Raw genomic sequence first — 19,052 nt, 5'->3', positions numbered from 1 at the left:
GGCTTGGATCCAGGAGATTAACTCTTTATATGAGGATTTTATGAAACGTCAACAGATTGAGTGAATCGGAATTTCAATTGTGGAACCAGAGTCATTGTAAAAGTGGGTGGTCACTGTTGAGCTCACTATCTGCTGCGCTTTATTATTTGACACGTTACCCTCAACTCTTTTGTCCCAGTCAGGATCCCGTAGAAAGGTGACTCTGGATTTCCAGTGTTCTGATTGGTCGGTAGATTGGATGGTGACTGACTTTGATCTCTTATCTCGAACTAAACCTGCTCTGGAGCAAGTTAGACGTTCAGCATGAGTTCCCATGGTGATTTATTTTGGTTAGAACCAACTTTGTAGGACGGAAAGCCTAGACTTAAACCTGAAGATACCTCGATAACAACAAATCCTGCTTTGGAGTAAAGGCCTCTGTTCTGAAACCGAAAAAAGCTCAGCGTTAGTCAAGCCAGAGGTCAGGTTCAAACTTAGAGTTCTGAAACAGGCCCCTGCTGGGTTGGTGAGATAATTACGACATGTCTCTCTTGAATGCCACAAATGATTACTGGGGTGTATGAGTTTATTAGTCCCGAGAAGCAGGATAATATGTTTTTTTTCATTCCAGAAAAAGAGTGAACTTGAACTTTAGGTCAGTTAACGACTACTCCTCAACACAATCTATCACATATCTGAACGATATTCTCCAGCCTAACATTTGGCTCGAGAACGTCATGGACATTCTCTCTGACCAGAGCAAATTTTTTACATTTCCTTTAGATTTTTTTTTTGCGTTTTCTCTATACAACAAGTTGAAATAGCCACTGATACTTACTTTGCAGCTGCAGCTGTGACGCACCGCTTTCTCAGAATGTGCTCATTTTCCTCCACCCCGGTTGTCATGGTGACTGGTACTCTCGGCGCTCCATCGATGATGGCTTGATGGTGGTTCGTTACGACTCGCATTACTCGGAGTGAACATACTCAGAGTTGCTCTAACTAACGCAGAACAGCTGTTTCCCGTCTCAGGGTTCGTCCACTCAGAGTTCAGAGTTTGTTAAACCTGCTTTCTGGAATACACCGCTGGGACCAAAGTGGAGCAAGAGGAGTATCCCCAACCGACTACCGTCTTCGCTTTGACACACAAACCGACAGAGAAAACCAAACACGCGCCGTTTTCAGTCTAGTTGGCTGAAATGAACGGCGAAACTTGAGTTCCCTGCTCTTCAATGTTGTATGAATACAACTTTGTAATGAATGTCACCGTGTCTACCGTCCGGTCGAGGTCGTGTGGTTCTGCCTCACAGCCGCCGGAGCGTGGCGGAGACGTGAACTATCTTGTCTGTGTACTATCTTCGCGGGAACAGCTGGGTGGAACCTCCAACTAAAGGCTGTTTCACTAGCATTTTCTGCGGGGATGGCCGTCGAGCTGTGAGATAGGCTCGCTGCTGAAGTGTTTGTTCCCCCCCTCCCCCCCCCTGCAGTGCCATGGACTTCAACGTTAAGCGGTTAGCCGCGGACGCCGGTACCTTCCTGAGCCGCGCGGTGCAGGTGCGTACATAACCGCTAATGTTCGCGGAGGGTTGGGGCTAGCCAACGCTAGCTGCTAGCTTAGGTGGCGTTAGCTCGTCCGCTAGCCGAACAGCTAACGTTACCGTGTCTGCCGTGGTGTCGCCTATTATCGGAAAACACCCCCCGCTGTGCGAGACATCTTCACGGTATAGAGTGTTGCTAAAAGGTGACACATGTTAGTGTGTGTTGTAGTTGTTCGTCGCATCATTTCGAAGCAGGCCGCAGGAAGCAGCAGCAGCAGCAGCAGCAGCCGGCCGGACAACGTCCGTGAATAGGCTAACCCCACTGTTAGCCAGTGTTCCCACTGTGACCGAACGTGTCCTGTGTCAGTTCACAGAGGAGAAGCTTGGCCAGGCGGAGAAGACCGAGTTGGACGCCCATCTGGAGAACCTGCTGGTCCGAGCAGAGGGCACCAAGCAATGGACGGAGAGGATCATGAAGCAGACCGAGGTCCTGCTGCAGCCCAACCCGAGTAAGACCACACTCCTAGAGGACTGCATGCTCACACACTGGACCCCCTCGGGGCACGTACAGGCTGTGTTGCAGGGACAGACACCAAACCCCATTTACAGAGCTGTCAACTTGATGCATCATAAGATCCACCGATCCACCTAGACATTACCATAGCAACCCAGCATTAGGAAATCAGCTATTATGTGTCCATTAGTTCATGAAATTACGTTTGGCTTTTTGCAGACAGTAGATGCTGCACTGGAAAGCAGATCGGTGTCCTAAAAAAGAATTGTTAGTAACATGGGCCACATAAAAGTACTTGTTAAACATGTCAGGAGGCAGGGTGTGTGTGCAGTCCTCCTGGGCTCACATGATGATGCCATACGATGCACAACAAACAGACAGAGGCTCATTTAATCGTCTTAGTTAAAGCAAACTTTCTTTGTTTTACTTTGTCGCCTTTACAGTAGACATGCTGTCCTTCTCACGTGATGTGTTTATGGTGAAATAAATCCCACCAGGCGTGACCGAGAATTTGTTTTATCATGTTATGCAAGCCCCTGAATGGACTCGCCGGCCTAATGTCGGCGACTGTGTTTGGCTCCCCCACTGTAGTCTTGTGACCTTGTAATTGAGTTTCCTTGTTGCAACCCGCAGATGTCCGGCTTGAAGAATTTGTGTACGAGAAACTGGAGAAAAAAGTCCCGACGCGAATGAACAACCATGAGCTGCTGGGCCATTCCATGATTGACTCGGGAAACGAATTTGGTCCTGGGACTGCCTACGGTGAGTGACACACTGAGCCGCTTTGACGTACCAGGAATTGAATGAACCTTAGACCCCATGCTGAACTTTGTAAATGTGGCTATTACCCTCTCTCTTTGTGAGGGTTATGTTGCTGAGTCCGGTGTAAAATGTATTTTTTAAATCTACAAAGACTACTAGGAACATGGCTGGCAAAACTGTGATCGCACGAGTCAGAGCTACTTTAATATGTATCGATTGATAGAACAAATCAAATGGCTGAAAATTGAAGAATTGTTTATTGTTGGGTGAGCTTGCATAAGAACTGGTCATTTGTCAGCATGAGGGAACATTTTAACAGCAGCTTCTTGCACTTATGTACTGTTCAGAGGAGACTCTTGCTACTGAACAGTCTCCTGTCCGGTGTCGTCCCTGGGCATGACGTTTTGTTTTTGCTGCTGACCGTTTCAGGAAATGCTCTGATAAAATGTGGTGAGACGGAGAAACAGATCGGTGGGGCAGAGCGGGAGCTCATCCAAAGTGCTGCCATCAACTTCCTGACACCTTTCAGAAACTTTCTAGAGGGCGACTTCAAAACCATCCTGGTGAGTCGGACTCATGACCACATGTTGTGAATCTGTTTCACTTTTCACTGACCTTGAACTTTTATTGGGAACTGATTCACAATACTCACAGACCCCTACTGCCACTACAGTAATCAGATATCACACTGAACTATGTACACAATCCAGTTCAGTCTAGAAATCTCTTATGTGTAGAAACACTTACACATTTGGGCCCTTTGCCCATGTCCCGGACTCTGATCATTAAAACCTCCCTCAGATCATTCCCATCTATAACTGCTCCTGTGCCTAATGATGATGTCATTTTGAAAATGAGTGTTAATTCCACATTTCGGTGTCTGGTCTCATTTGCTTGCAAAGTGTGACAATATTTGTTGCCTGGAGCAAAGAGTTCTGTCTCATTGTGCTTTGATTTGTATCCAGAAAGAAAGAAAGTTGCTGCAGGTCAAACGCCTGGATCTAGATGCAGCCAAGACCAAGCTAAAGAAAGCCAGGATGGCTGATGCGAGAGCTGTGGTACGTGTACAAACACACTAATTATTTGCACCTCTGTGTATTTTTTAGTTATTAATGACAAGGTTTGGTGAATTCTGCTTTCTCTAAAACCATTAGCCAACTTCTTTTCAGAGGTACAAAAGCTGTTGGGCACATCCTCTTTTCCTCTGTCTGAGATATGACACACCAAGTTACTCAACATAAAACTTACCATTTAATCTCTGGGGACTTCAACACAGTCACATGAGCGATTTCCTCTTTTCCGGACAGTTGTGGTGATGTCCACTTTTCTGCATTTTTGTTTGTGTCTTTGTGTTTCGCTTTGTTTTGCAATGTGGTGTGTTTCATCTGACGAAGAACCATCAGTTTTGGTAAAACATTAGCACCAAGTGGGAGCTTTAGGCCTTTAAACATCTTGAAGTGCAGCATTTCAGGATGCTGAACCGCCAGTTTTTAATTACCTGTGTGTACTTAAAACGAATCCAACATTTGACTCTAAATGGCATTTAAATAGTCTTGATAGTCTGACTAGTTGCACGTAGTCGGCCATAGATATTCCACTCTTAACTATGTCTGAACATGATACCTCAGTATTTATCATTCCTTTCCAAAATGGGTTAGAAAAAGAGCTGAGCTGATATTCCTCAGCCCAATGTTTAATGTATTATCAAAGCCAGGGATGGACATTAAAACACAGGGAAACATCCCAGCAAAGCTATTTGGCTGCAGTCTTCACAGCATGTGGCTTTTGAGCAGTTTTTCAAGTATAAAGTATATTTATAAAGCATGTAACAACCAGTATAAAACAACCAGAGTTGATCAAAGTTCTGTACAAATTTAGTTAAAGGCACAATGGTAGCAAAGAGAGTAAGAAGACAAATAATAGACATTTATAAGTTTAAATATTAAGAGCAACCACAGGAATGACAGGAAGAAAAAAAATGAGCAGAGACCCAATGAGCTTATATTCTATCACTCCTAAAGAACCATTATTATCTTATGGCACATTCAAAGCTGAGTTTTCCCTGCAGTCCGACAGTTCATTAAACTCTTGTTCTGTCAACAGTATCTGAGAAAACACACTCACTCATGAAAGGGAAACCTGTCACCTAAATACAGAAACGTGTAAACAGCAGTTTCTGCTGGTTAAAACCAATTGTGCTCTAATCTTTGTTTGAAGGATCTGAGGCTGATTTGTGTGAAAGCTGAGCATGAGAAATGTTTTGTGTACTACATTGTTCCAGTCCTGCCACCTCCTCTAAATTGTGGTGTTGTCAGAGCATGCCACACACACACACACACACACACACACACACACACATACACATACACACAGACAAAGAGTTTTAGGATGTGTTGTGTTGGCTGGCTGTTCAGCAGCTGTAGCTCTTAACTACTGTGTCACTGTTTTCAAAATGCAAAGCAGCAGATGTGAGCAGAGGAAGTGACAGAGGTAAGTGGAATGTTGAAGCCATCTTTGAAACACATACACTCATACACACACACACACACCCTGATGTTAGTGTCAGCAGCTGTCTCTGTCTCCTACATGACACACACTGTCAGATCTTTTGATAAAAAAATGTCCTACGAGAACCAACCTCTGTGTAAACTCTCTCCTCGTCCTCGCCTCTCTCTGATGTAAACTGTCAGCAGCTCAGGACAGTGAGGACATTGTTCCTGTCACTCTCCGCTCCGGACCTTTATATTTATCAAGTCACAACAAGCCATTGTTCACCAGTTCTCATATTGAATCCTTTGGCTCAGTATGAGGAAAAGGAAACTTCATGTTCATGTTCAGTTGTTGTGTTCTCCTCCCTGTTTGTCCCATCTCAAAAGTTCTCCGGTTATGTCTGTCTTTGTTTATGCGTGATTGTTCTTTGTTTTTTGCTGCCTCCGACTTCCACATCATGTCATACTTTATTCACAGAATTGGTAAAAATACTTTGCTTGTAGAGTTCTCTCCACTCCAGACACGTGATGCCTGTCTGTTAGAATCAGGTTGTCTTGTTTCATATCTCCCAGGCAGAGCAGGAGTTGAGGATGACCCAGAGTGAGTTCGACCGGCAGGCAGAGATCACCCGGCTGCTGTTGGAGGGCGTCAGCAGCACTCATGTATGTAGCCCAGCGCAGCTTCACATGTTCACATATGGTGTTGAATACCATCCTCTCTCTCTCTCTCTCTCTCTCAGGCTTCCATCCTAATCGTCATTCAGTCATTTAGCAAATTAAACCAATGGATGTTGAGTGCAGCTCAGTTTTGACAGCACCAATTTTTTTTTTTTTTTTTTTTTTTTTTTTTTAAATGAAAATACTTCTGCAGTTTGTTCTGGACCATCATGATATTGATACGGACTAAAAGGAGTGGTTCAATATTTCTTTGTAAATGTGCTTATTTACTTAGACGTAGAAGGTCTATGTTTGTATAAATATGTATGGTCAGAGCCTTATATTCATGAATTACCAGGCTAGCTGATGTCTCATTGATATATTGATTACATCACCCATATTAGATATAGAAACATGTCTGTCTTACAAATGAAACCTCAGGGAATAAAAATACTAATGCAAAGATATCTGTTGAATTCAGTCTCTGGTGGTACTTTGGTTAAACACAAAATGAATATATGTATAATTCATACATCTCTGCTCGTGCATTTGCAGGCACACCACCTACGCTGCTTGAATGACTTTGTGGAGGCCCAGACTACATACTACGCACAGTGTTACCAGTACATGGTGGATCTCCAAAAGCAGCTGGGCAGGTGAAATAAACGCGACTAGCTCCTTAACACCGTCATGTCTTACTGACTAGTATTACAAAACATGAGCTGGCAGTTTTTACTAGCACTCAAAAAAGCTGTTTCTCAGACACAAGATTCCCTGGAGGAGGGGGTCAGGGGTCACGCAACCCTCACCTGAATCCTTCAAACCTAACCTACATTAAGTCCTTATTCATTTCAAAAGGACTATTAACACACTTAACACATGTTCACACATGTAAGTTGTTATTTTTGCTTCTATAATGGTTTATTATCCATCCTGTCTCACCTTTTGAAGTCCTTTACCGGGGGAAAAAAGGGGTTTGACGAAAGTTCTGATCATTTGTGTAATAAATTAAAGCTGTGTAAATTCATGTGGGGTTACTCAAAATGTCCACCTTTCAGTTGAAAGGAAAATGATGAATCCATGGAGAAGTTTGCTGTAGGCAAATACTTATGGGGAGGGATACTGTACAGTGTACCTGCTGACGCCAATACTGAAGAACATCTTACCACCTAGCTCTGCATCATCCTCTCCCTCCCTCCAGTTTCCCCTCATCATTCTCCAACAACAACCAGTCTTCAGTGTCGGGCGGGGCCAGCATCTCGGTGCCCACCATCCCGGTGTCAGCCTCACTGCCCAGTGTGTCCGCGGGCCACGGCAGCTCTACGGCGTCGGGCGGATTTAATGAATTGCGTAGCTCCAACGGCAGCCGCAAAGCCAGAGTCCTTTACGACTACGACGCTGCCAGCAGCAGCGAGCTTTCTCTGCTGGCTGATGAGGTGAGCCTGACACAAGAGCTCCTCTCCTCTAACTATCCAGACAGGGAAATCAAACCAAATTTAAGGATGATTTCTGTCATATTTTTACTGCAGGATAGTATTATATATCGGATAGCAGCATTAGGAAACCTAATTTTATCCCAAATGGAAATTGATTTGTTTCTCAGTTTTCCCCGAGCGTCCTGTTTCCCTGTAGCAGCACAGGAGCAGTTCCTGTACAGTGGAACATAAGCCCCCTTCCTTTCTTGCAAAGTTTTCAACTGACAAGCCTGTGGTTGACTAAAGATGAGCCAGCATTAGCCCAGTCACTCAAATACACACTTTCAGAAATCTTTTCCAGTCTGCACTCACATTTCGTGAGCCCACTTTGATAATAACAGGATAGAAATTTGGTTATGAAGTTGAAGAACGGCGCTTTATAGACTAACTTTGTCAGTTATTTGCCTTGACATGAATTTGACTTTGAAAAAAGATGATACATTACATTTTTAAATACAAGCCTTAAAATGATAACTTGGTACAATAAACACTCTGTCGTTCCAGGTGATCATGGTCAGCAGCGTCCCGGGCATGGACTCAGACTGGCTGATGGGGGAACGAGGCAGCCAGAAGGGCAAAGTGCCAATCACCTACCTGGAGCTGCTTAACTGAGCTCAAGTAGTAATCCCATATTTATATAGTGTTGCAGAGACAGGCCTCACCTTCTCTTCCATTTCAGTCATTTTACAATGAGTTTTTATTCGTATGAAAAGAAGACGGAGTAGGGGTGGGCGGTCCGGCCAAAAGATCATGTGGCGATCTTTTGGGATAGAATCACGATCCATGATCTGAATCAAGATTATTCTCACTATCTAGGCTATCCAAAACAAATGAGTGTCTTATGTCAGAAAAAGACAAATGAAAAGAAAATATAGTACCACCAGCACAATACTTAATCTTCCACAGTGATGCAGTGATCATATGGTTATGCTGTCTGCAATGCTGAAGTGGATTACGTATCCATATGTTTTGCGGAAGCAAATACATTACTCTACAATCTACAGTCTAGATTACTTCTCTCTGGTTAATTTCTGCAGTGGAGACCTTCAGTTCTCTTTTTTACTCGTCACCAATTTATTTCCTGTTGTGCAGCTGTCGTCACAGACTCCGGCGTGTTGAACTGGACCAAACAAACACGTTTATGGCTGATTAACATTGAAAGACATACATTGACAGACTCCAAAACACTCGCTAGCCTAGCAACATAAAAATGTAAAATCTGTTGGTTGTAATGCTTGGACGCGCAGTTTTCTGTAACAAGACTGTCTTGTGTTAGAGTCATTACGGTATCCGTGTTCTCCGCAGTGCTGCAGACCCTTCCCCGCGATCTATACGATTCCTCTGAAAAGTAGATCATATACATAATTAAGATCGTCAGGTCGCCCACCCCTTAAATGAGTCCCACTTTTAGAGGACTTAAGCTGGATTGACTAAATCTTAGTGACGGGAAAGGAACTGGACCCGTTCCCTGAAAGTGTTTGTATGCGATTGCAGTACATTTTAAAAAAAAAAACCTGCTTCCATGCCTTTGTGTTCGATGCCATGCAGTCTTCAATATGTACCAGAGCATCTCCCAAACTGTAACTTTTAAAAAATGTTTTTGTTTACAAAATATATATGATGTTCTTTTTTTCCAAGTAGTGGAACAGTAGGTAAATTGTAATGGCAAAAAATGCTCATCAGTTTGAAGTATAGTGTGATGTGTATTGTTTTTAAAGTCTTATTATTGATAATTGCATGGTGCAGTGGCTCTTATGGTTATCCTACGTATGATTTTGTTTTTCTTTTTTTACATTATCGTATGTGTTGTTTGTCAGCTTTATTCACTTGGAGCCTTACTGTACAGTGAGTCATACACTGTTCCAGTAGCCAACACACAGTTATGAAAGTCACATGTCAAACATGATATTAAGTGCATGTCACAGTCAATCGGTCTTTGCTATTTGCAGCCACACCAACAGTATTGAGACTCAGCCAAGTCTCCGTTCTTAGTATCTGGAAACCAGCATTTCAACATTTCTTTTGGACGTTTATCAGCTATTACATAAATACACAATTTGTGATATGTTCACTGCCTCAGGTTTTGTTCGACGTAGTGTTTACTCTAAATTAAGAAAAGGCCCAAAAGACTTAGACTGTCATCATCGTATATCATTTCATCAGTTTCCCCCAAACCTCCATGTCAAGCAGTTTTTATATGCAGTCTATGATTTAAAAAAAGAAAGAAAGAATCCTGTTACATTCTGGGAGATTTAAGTAATTGCTATACAGCTGCTTTTTGTTTTGTGTGGAACTGATAAGCATATAATGTAAAATAAATATGCAGTATGGTGAATTTAAATAAAAAAAACAATATCACTTTTATCACAATTTGTTTGTGTCGATGCATATGGAGTTTCAATGCATCCCCTTGAGTTTTCCTGTCTGAACCACTGGAGGGCAGAACAGGCATCATGATCAGTGTGTCTCTACTGTGACATTCACATGGAGTCTTTGCTGGTTCATACCAGAGAGATTCATACAAGACAAAGTAATTTGGCAGAATCGTGTGAGACAGACACTGAAAAGTGATGATGATACTTTCACATGTTTCTAGAGCATGAGCAGTTCTCAAGACCAAAACCACGAAAAAATGAAAGAAACAAATGAAAAGATAAAATAATTAAATTACAAAACATGACAGACCTTATGTATTTAGATAGAGGGCACACATCTGGTGTCCAAAATACCAAGATTTAAAACTAATTTTTTGGATTAAGTGTCAGTGATGTAAATACTTTGAACAGACGAGACTCGGGGACGAGTTCAATTAACACAAGCACTGCCGTGCTCCATGCCCAAACAATCCACAACCCTTTTTTTTCCTCCTAAATACTGTATAAAGACATGTCAGAGAATGCTACATACAGTAAAGTCTACTATCATGACAAATAGTATTACTTTAGGACCCGACTCTGTTCCCCTGTGACTTATCACAGCTTCCGCAGGAGCCCTGTGCTGCAGTTTGAGCAGCTGTGGACCAAAAACAAATGTCTTTAAAATATCACTGACCCACTTTGATCAAATGTCCTAATTTTAAAGGGTACTGCACTGTTTAGATGTATATGCAATAATATTTTGTTTGCCTGAGCTCATGTGCCACGAGGCCCCCTCTCTGACCACAGCCTCATACAATGAGCTGTTACGACCTTCAGTAAGATCTCAGTATTGACTTTTATTGAGAAATGTAACAACTGTTGTGAAGCGCTTCCTGGCTAATCAGGAAGTCCAGTGCCGAACGCCCCGGCCTCGCCTGTCATGAATGCGGGAAGCGTTAAGAGGAAGTAGAGCTTTGCAAAGTGCTGCCTCGCTGAGAAGCTGCATGTCAACTTTTCATTTTTCCAGCACGAGCACATGAGGGAAACGTCAGAGACATTCAGAGCTCACCTTTGACCTTAACAGCTTGTGAAATAATTTAATAATTTTTTTAATTTAATTTATTCATATTAAGTCTGAAACCTAGAAAGAGAGTGAGAGATCAAACTTCAGTCGTCATGAGACCACAGCTGAACAGTGTCCTGACACTTAGTCGTTATCTCTCCGGACCTAACCCCACCCAGTCAGATAAAGTAAAGCCTTCACCAAGTCACACATCGGATGACAAACACTTCCTCTTTCATCTGTCCTTATTTTCTCACACAGAAATGTTGCACAGAAAATGCTTGTTGACATCTGCCGTCTGAGGCCTCACTCGACACAGGGTTCCCATTCACCTGCCGAGGATGGTCTCAACAGAAAGTTTCAATTCCGGCAGCTCCACTTCTACCTGTCAAGTCAGAAACCATGACGCTGTGTGCACGTCCGGCTGAGAACGTACACAATCCATGTCATATATCTGTTTTTGTGCAGTCCACACTGCACCGAGGCAAACCGACTCACTCAAGATGATCCGCTGAATCACAATATTCAGCTCGTAATCAACTGACTCTGCAGACATCGCGTCCGACACGAGAGTCATTCCCATAATGTGCACGTGACACTGACAACTTCTAATGTAATGTATCCACATATACTATATGCAGCTCACACATGTACACGAATGAATCTCATTTGACCACTTTAGGCCATATGTGACTTCTCCACACTCCTGATAGCGAGTATTGTGGTTGTACATTTGGCCCTATAACCACAGCTAAACTGCTTAACTAAGACAAGTCGGCTGCAGCACTGTGTGTTTGGCAGGTTTGCTGTGCTGTGAATGCACGCTGCTAACTTGAAAGGGCAGCAATATAATGCACGCAAAGTATATATGTGGTGACCTGTTTTACTTCAATTGCATCTAGTGTATTCACCCACTGTGTTAAATTCAATTTTGTACAAAGTTTGGTTGCCGTGTTGTGTGAATGCCCTATATTTCATATAGCTCTCTGCTGACTCCTGACCTAATACAGTTGAGTAATCTAATGAAATTCCCCTTGGTCAACAATTTGTCACCATTGTCAAAATGCTTTCTGCAAATGATGATTTCTTGGCTGCAACACTCTTTCCCACTGAGATTTGGCTGTTGAATGTGTTTTGTTGGGCTAGTAGCAGCAGCACTTCTCCACTCCAGGTCCACCTCTTGATTGCAGTGCTTCCTCAGTTTAACATCGACAAGTAGTTTTGCTTCAAAGTAGCCTTACACTCATTTTAAGATTCACAGTGCATCCAGAGGGGCAGGATGTGTGCACAGTCACGCTTCACTTTGCTTGTTGATAAGTGAATAGTGGTTAGTGGTTTTTAGAAAATGCTGCCTTGTTTCTCCTTTTTGAATTTGTTTGTTGTCTCCCTGGCCTGCACAAAAACAACAAAGACCCACTCTAATCTATTTTGACCCTTTGACTGAGTGTGATATGTAAAAGATATGTTAAAAAGTGAGGCTGCGCTCCAGTTTCTCTTTTTTTTTTACGTTCCAACCACCATGACCCTGAGCATCACCGCAGCGGTATTTTGGTTACTTTCTGGTTAAGCCTCCTGCACCCTGCACAACTTTATACAAATCAGACCTCTATCTTCTTAACAACTACACACACACACACACACACACACACACGTACTTTAAGGGAGAACCAGGCATTGTCATTAAGCCATATACAACAAACTGCTGATATTGTCCTCTGTTTGATGCCTATGTCAGTCTTTGAACATATTTCTTAAAACTTGGTGGCCTATAAGGGCACTGAGTAGACTATCAAGCATCAATATATGGATCCAAACTAACTACCCAGGAGTACTGACACCTTGAAATTTCATATCGATGTTATATCTGAATGTCACAGATGGAAGGGAAATCTCAAACCCCTCCTCCTCGAGAGACAGAACTGGGCAGTTGCTGCACATCTTAGCAAAACAGGAAATTTCATGTTTCCTCTGCTGCTTATAGCAACAGCTTGCATCACATTACTTCTGCATATGTTGACACACACACACACACACACACACACACACAGTTTTCATAAGGATCTCAGGATTAGAACCCACACCGCACTTCGATGAGCAAACCACAGCAATTTAAAAACCTCACCAACCATGTTGTTTACACACTTTTTACAATTTCTCCTCAGTTGATGGAGACACTTTTACAAAGAATTCAATTTATTACCAAAATACATTCAGTCACATTGCTCAATAAGATACTATTGAGACTACAGGTTTGTTTTTGGTTCTTAAAGTATCAGTAAGATGTAGGCTTCAGACACTTCTTTTTGATAGATTTTTGTAGGATTGTGGGCTTAAATGTGAGAAAAACAATGACTGAAATGCCCATAAATGAAATACATATGGGTACAAAAAGCAGAATGTACCAGAATATAGATTCCCCACTTTTGTCTAAACACACAGATGAATCTAAGTGTAGCAGTCTCTGTGTTCGGACGGGATCTTCACATTCTATGTCTGATTGTCCAACCATATTGATGGTCTTTGTTGTTTCAAAGGTCCTGAACCATTCTGTTTGGCAGCAGTTGAACGGATTTCCTGTGAGGAAAACAACGTGAAGTTTTGGAGCTAATGCGTTAGCCAGACCTTGGGGGATAGTGGACAGTATGTTGTCCCTCAAGTCAAGCACTTTCAGGTCAAGATTTAGGAGTGAAGGGGGAAGATGGGCAAGAGAGTTCCTTGAAATGTTTAAAAACTTCAGACGTTTGAAACCGGAGAAATCCAAGTCCTGTGTGTGAGTGTGTCCCAAACCAAGATGCTGCAAAGTTTCACTGAGGCTTTGTATTGATTGCTGGACAACGAGTCCCGTGTTATCGGACAGTTCCAAATGCGTCAACGACAACCCTGTGAATGCAGATGATGGAATTAATTCAATGTTGCATCCTTTAAGGTAAAGCTGCCCAAGGGACACAGCATTTCTCCAATCCACACAAGCTGAGACAGTATCTGTACTGATCTCAGCTTCTTCAGGGTGACAAATGTCAATTTTGTTATAGCTGAGATCCACTGACCTGAGACTTGGCAGTGAGGAAAACAATCTCGAGGGTAACCACGCAAGGTCATTCAGACTCAGGTTAAAATATGTCAGATTGCCAAGGGTGCTCAGTGTTCCTTCATCTGCTACAATCTGGTTCAGCCTGTTGTTGCTGACATCCAGCTCGTACAAGCTGCCAGAGAACTGTTCAGAAGTTAGATTTAAGGATTCCAGACAGTTTGTGCACATTCGAAGCCTGGAGAGCGCAGGCATTTTCTGGATGAATCCTTGGGGGAAATACTCCACCTGGTTTCCTCTTAGATCCAAAATCTCGAGAGAGGAGATGTCACCATGGAGACCGTCATCCCACAACTGAGTGGTCACATTGCTTTTGTATTTCTTTAGATTGTAGAACTCAACAGTTGTCGTGGAGTTTGGGAATGTGGCATTGTCTGCTAAGCGCTCGTAGAACCTAAGGCTGTTGTGGGACAGGTACAGGTTACGTAGGTGACTGTGGTTGGGCAAGAAAGGGAAGAAGAGCAGTGTGTTATCTGAAAGATCAAGTGTCTCTAGCTGGAAAGTGTCATTAAGGTCTTGTCTGGAGATGAACCAGTCGATGAAATTGTGACTGGCATTGAGAACCACCAGCTGGGTCATGTGGAAGTCAGTTAGGCAAGGAAGATCGTTGAAGGCCAAGTTGAGCCGCTGGAGCTTGGGATTGCTGTCGAAGGCTCCATCGATCTCGAATATGATGTTCCTCTGCAGGTCGAGCTCTTTGAGCTGGTGAAGGTCCCTGAACGAGGTCTCATCCAGTCTCTGCAAGAGGTTTCCAGAAAGATTGAGGTACTCTACAGAGGTCAGATTTTGTAGAAGTGTGGCGGCCATTTCATCGTCAAGTTTATTCTCAGAAAGATCCAGACCTCTAAGTCCAGTTAGCTCCTTGAATGCTTGGCTGGTTTCTTGGTAACCCAAATAAAGATTGTTATTTGCCAAATTGAGGCTTTCTAACCACTTAGAGTCTTGAAAAGTGTTCGATTCTAATTTCTCCAAATTGTTACAAGCTAAACTCAGGCTGTTCAGTGAAGGGTAAAGGAGCAGAGAGTTGTCCTGTAGTGTTTGCATGTGATTGTAGTTGAGCTGAAGCTCCTCTATGTTGCGTGGTAATCCTGTAGGCACAGAGCTGAGCTTGGCATTGTTGCACAGAGCCGTTCTTTGGATCTGCAGAGAAAAGGAGAGTACACAGCTGAAATACATAATACGAACATAAGGTGTGTGTGTGTGTTAGTGTTAATTCAAATCCAATTTCAAGATCTATAAACTTTACACACATACTGTAGACCTTATGGAGCTGTGTTAATGTGAAGATGACTAATAATTCAAATATTTAATGATACTGACTTCCAAAACTGGGCAAAATGGGAAATACCAGTGCATACCATATGCACTGGCCTGGGTTTCAAACTGAAGACAACAAACAAAAAACAGCCTCTTTATCGAAATGGTCCTTCTGAGTTTGTCAATTTGAGGGCACTTTTCTTCCCTCCCACCACTAATCCTCTATTCTGTACACTGATCCTCAGTGTCCAGCTGAGTAAATGGGAGACAACTTACCAGACGACACTGGCTGAGCTGTGGATGACTCGAGGATGGTGTGGGGATAATCCAGAAGGGCAACAAGCACAGCAGGATGGGCGTGAGTCCGTGGACTGGCATTTTAACATCTTTACTGTTGACAACATGACACAAGGACAAAGATATAAGACTCTGAATGACGGAATATTCTTTTACATTCAATTCTTCCATTTAACATTGTCTTCCTTAAAACGTCTAAATACCTGCGCATTGTGATTTAAATGTGATGTCTGGCATCACGAAACGAGCACCAAGTCTTGAAATATGTCCTCTGCGCATGAAAAGCTAGGGCGGTCAACATCTCTATCGTAAATGGATTATCAGACACTGAAGTGTGGAGGTCAAAGTGGTGATGGGCACAGACGTTTACATTCAACCCAGGTTTATTGCAAATTCCTTACAAATATTTTCACATTGTGAGATTTAAATTTTTTTTTTCTTTCCTATTTTAAGCTTTTATGATCTGGTCACAGGGAACACGTTTCAGTAGCTTTAAACAAATATTTTTTCCTGCCATAGCCTGAGCTTTAATGATGACTTAAGAATAGCGTGTGCAGTTCATGTGTCTCAGCCGGAGGTAGTCCGTGTCCGCAACATGTAGATTTTGTTTCTGTTGAATGTAGATGAGGCTACACAGTGTGGGAAGACATCACTGTGAAGTTGGAGTTAAATAATTTGATAAATGATTGTCCCCCGATTGTTGAGATTGAATGCCCCCTCTTTAGTATAACGTTTAATTTTGAGAACATTTTCCTACAAGTTCACTCATTTCATCTCTAACCACTGGCAATACGCAAAGAATATTGAGTTCCTTTTTTTTTGTTAAGTCTTTATATTTTTGTTACCTTGGGAAAAATTAATTTTTTATTTTCTAGAAAAACATTTTATCTCTGTGACGCTATTCAGAAGCTTTAGTATGTTGTGTGTCCTGGGGAAGAGTCGCCCACATTTTGCAGAATACTATTTTTTATGAGTGTTAATTTAATTTATGAAGTTTCAAAGGAAAACCACAGGATCTATGATAATGGATTCCATTCATCAGAATAAAAAACAAATTCATATAACACTGTACGATACAAACTCAAACTAAAAGCATTATTAAGTTGAAATAACAACATGTCATTAATGTTTTCTATGGTGTGCAATCCATAATTCAAGAGACATTGTATAAATGCAACACCAAGCAATTCAATAACATTAATCAGGATGAATTTGCTACTTTTGTTTCAACAATCTGTCATCATCTTGAGATGAAGTTGATCTACATGTGAGAAAATGCTGTTGAAACTAAATGACACAAACATATCCAGTCACGTGTCCTGCTCAAACAGACGAAAGACAAAATACGTTTCAATTCTTCATTCAGACAAAGCATGCATGTGACAGCCTGCATTTGTGCAGCTGTACCACAATAGTGCATGGTGCATTTACTTACGCTGGTGGTTAGGTGTAGATTTCCCAAGCCACTGATGGTTGATCCCCTGACCATATCGCTGGTTGACTCGCTGTTGCGAGTGGTTCTGGTGTGTGAAGTTCAGCTGTCTTGCTCCGCTCTCACTGAACCACTGATGCCTCTTTTTACTATTCACGGAAGCAGGCAGGCAACGGAAACCAAGTCACATGGACAAGCTGCAATCAGAAAGAGCTTCTCAAGCCCAGGGTCACAGGAAGGCAAGTGCAGGCTTAACAGCTTTCAACCAGCACTGCTGATTTTTTTTTTGATTTTTTTGATTTTTTTACCTCTCAATGCCACTACAGAATTGTTGTATAGACAACTAGGCTTAGGCACATGACTGCTACCATAAAAACCCAGTGAGAACACATCCTTCACACCCTCAGCTCACTCTGATTAGTCAACCAACTAGAGAGGAAACCACTCAACGCACACACCCTTCCTGCCTGATTTTCGGCCTCTCGCTACAACAGCCACTACAAAACATACACACACACGCACGCACGCACACACACACAAAAAAACCCACTCTGTTCATATACAGTAATTTACAGAGGGGGTCATAATTTTTTTATTTTCAGTTAGATTATGGCTTCTTCCCCTCTCTCTCTCTCTCTCTCTCTCTCTCTCTCTCTCTCTCTCTCTCTCTCTCTCTCGTTCAGCTGCAACTTTAGGTTTATTTTGTCTTTAGGTTAAGTCCATTTCTGAACTTGTTTCCACTTTGTAGTCGCTCATGGGGAGGGGGCAAGAATAAGGAATTGGGAAATAGGAAGTGATGGTGCTGTCCTTGGGGGGTTGATTGGTTGGTTAGTCCTTCCTGTAAAAACAGGAAGGCCTCACGGAGAACATCAGTTGGTTGTTCAAGTTGATAAAATGAGCACATTTACTGCATATCTCCTTCTCAAGCATTAGGTCTCCTCTCCAAGGTTTTATACGTAGACCCTATAAAAAGATGGACGACATGTCAGCCCCCCAAAAGGGAAGCCTTATTATTTTAATCGCCCCTTGTGGCTGGCTGCAGTACTGTCACAAACCAAGCCTCCTCCATGTTAGCAGATGGGTCATAGATCAGGCTGAAAAGTCAAAGTGCACCTTGAATGACTTTAAAAAAACAATTTTCATTGTAGGTAGTTCTTATTGCACTGATGTATGTTCAAGTGTTCAATTTTCCTGTAAGTTTGGTTTTAATTAGTTATTTGATGCTGTAAAAACGGGTGAAACGCCATGATTGACAGCTGTGACTGACTCGCGATTGGTCGTGTGCATGTATCGGCGGGACCTTGACCACTGCGCAAACTCTGGCTGCACATGACATCAAAAGCGCAAGCACCCGCAACTGGAAGGATAGTTGATAGTTGAAGGATCATTTTTCACAAAGGTTCCCTGTGGAGATTTGTCCACTAGTATGGAGCAGTGCTTTTTGAGTGTGTCCCTGTTCAGGACTTGAGGCCTCATTGTTAATTATGAAAAATTGCTTTGCATTTTTAAGTCCCATGGGTGAGGGTGTGAAGAACTATTTTTTTTCAACAAGAATAATTCTCAGTATCTCAGCTTTTCACCTGTTTCCTTAACAACAGAATATAGACACATGATTCATGTCACCCCTCATACCTTTCATGGTGATTGAGGAAAAGACGATTTCCAAAAACTTGCTTCATGCCTAAATCTGGAATTAAGAGTAAAGTGGAAAACCTCTGTCCTCTTGAGATATCACGCTGCACAGGACCAGGACTTTCTGTGGTGCAAGGCACATATCTGTGTCATCATGTTGTTGAAGATGATCACTGTCCTCTTGTGGGAAGAGGATATATTACAGGTTTTATGAGTCCTAAAAAAACAGAAGAGGTTTGGGAAGGTTAGTTTGTGTGTTCAGAGGGATTTAAGATGAGGTATTTGAATATACTGTCAGGCAGCAACGGATACTGGAATCTAGTCTAACTCCCTGCAAATATTATTCAATTTTTAGATGGAAGATATAGTCTGTCAAACAATTTATTTGTCTGCCAGTAATAGTTGAATTTTAATGCCAACTGTTTAAAATTTGGTTGTTATATCCTCTTGTTCTCTGAAATGGAAGTCAGCTGTCCTTTGTGCAAACAGGAGGACGATAGTTCCCTCTCAGT

The 19,052-nt window shown here is 42.3% G+C and overlaps 2 protein-coding genes across 6 annotated transcripts; one reads left to right on the top strand and one right to left on the bottom strand.

The window, feature by feature from the left end:
• Positions 1 to 321: 321 nt before the first annotated feature.
• sh3glb1a (SH3-domain GRB2-like endophilin B1a) lies at positions 322 to 9,778 on the top strand. 4 transcript variants are annotated; one of them, XM_035618783.2, is made up of 10 exons: positions 322 to 460; positions 1,467 to 1,533; positions 1,885 to 2,026; positions 2,665 to 2,793; positions 3,223 to 3,356; positions 3,759 to 3,851; positions 5,856 to 5,945; positions 6,495 to 6,595; positions 7,141 to 7,375; positions 7,919 to 9,778. In XM_035618783.2, the coding sequence occupies exons 2-10, from the start codon at positions 1,471 to 1,473 to the stop codon at positions 8,024 to 8,026; spliced, it is 1,095 nt and encodes a 364-aa protein (XP_035474676.1). In that variant the 5' UTR covers positions 322 to 460; positions 1,467 to 1,470; the 3' UTR covers positions 8,027 to 9,778. The 4 variants fall into 4 exon arrangements, with proteins under 4 accessions (XP_035474676.1, XP_035474679.1, XP_035474678.1 ...); XM_035618785.2 differs by lacking the exon at positions 322 to 460 and adding an exon at positions 487 to 505; XM_035618784.2 differs by lacking the exon at positions 322 to 460 and adding an exon at positions 616 to 634.
• Positions 8,920 to 17,297, bottom strand: nrros (negative regulator of reactive oxygen species). 2 transcript variants are annotated; one of them, XM_035618782.2, is made up of 4 exons: positions 16,912 to 17,297; positions 15,456 to 15,570; positions 13,882 to 15,062; positions 13,577 to 13,714 (listed from the first exon to the last, which is right to left on the bottom strand). In XM_035618782.2, exons 2-4 carry the CDS (start codon positions 15,555 to 15,557, stop codon positions 13,681 to 13,683), a joined length of 1,317 nt encoding a protein of 438 aa, XP_035474675.2. In that variant the 5' UTR covers positions 15,558 to 15,570; positions 16,912 to 17,297; the 3' UTR covers positions 13,577 to 13,680. The 2 variants fall into 2 exon arrangements, with proteins under 2 accessions (XP_035474674.1, XP_035474675.2); XM_035618781.2 differs by having other exon boundaries at positions 8,920 to 15,062; positions 16,912 to 17,295.
• Between the last annotated feature and the right edge of the window lie 1,755 nt (positions 17,298 to 19,052).

The sequence above is a fragment of the Scophthalmus maximus genome, chromosome 21, assembly GCF_022379125.1.
Source record: "Scophthalmus maximus strain ysfricsl-2021 chromosome 21, ASM2237912v1, whole genome shotgun sequence".
Taxonomy (NCBI): domain Eukaryota; kingdom Metazoa; phylum Chordata; class Actinopteri; order Pleuronectiformes; family Scophthalmidae; genus Scophthalmus; species Scophthalmus maximus.
Note: the sequence above shows the minus strand (reverse complement) of the source record. Positions and strands in the feature narration are given on the sequence as shown.

Coding starts and splice junctions, on each gene's coding strand:
- nrros (XM_035618781.2), bottom strand. CDS start 15,557: ATGCCAGTCCACGGACTCACGCCCATCCTGCTGTGCTTGTTGCCCTTC. Junction 15,063..15,455: donor AGCTCAGCCAGTGTCGTCTG/GTAAGTTGTCTC, acceptor TTTTCTCTGCAG/ATCCAAAGAACGGCTCTGTG.
- sh3glb1a (XM_035618783.2), top strand. CDS start 1,471: ATGGACTTCAACGTTAAGCGGTTAGCCGCGGACGCCGGTACCTTCCTG. Junction 1,534..1,884: donor TCCTGAGCCGCGCGGTGCAG/GTGCGTACATAA, acceptor GTCCTGTGTCAG/TTCACAGAGGAGAAGCTTGG. Junction 3,852..5,855: donor TGGCTGATGCGAGAGCTGTG/GTACGTGTACAA, acceptor CATATCTCCCAG/GCAGAGCAGGAGTTGAGGAT.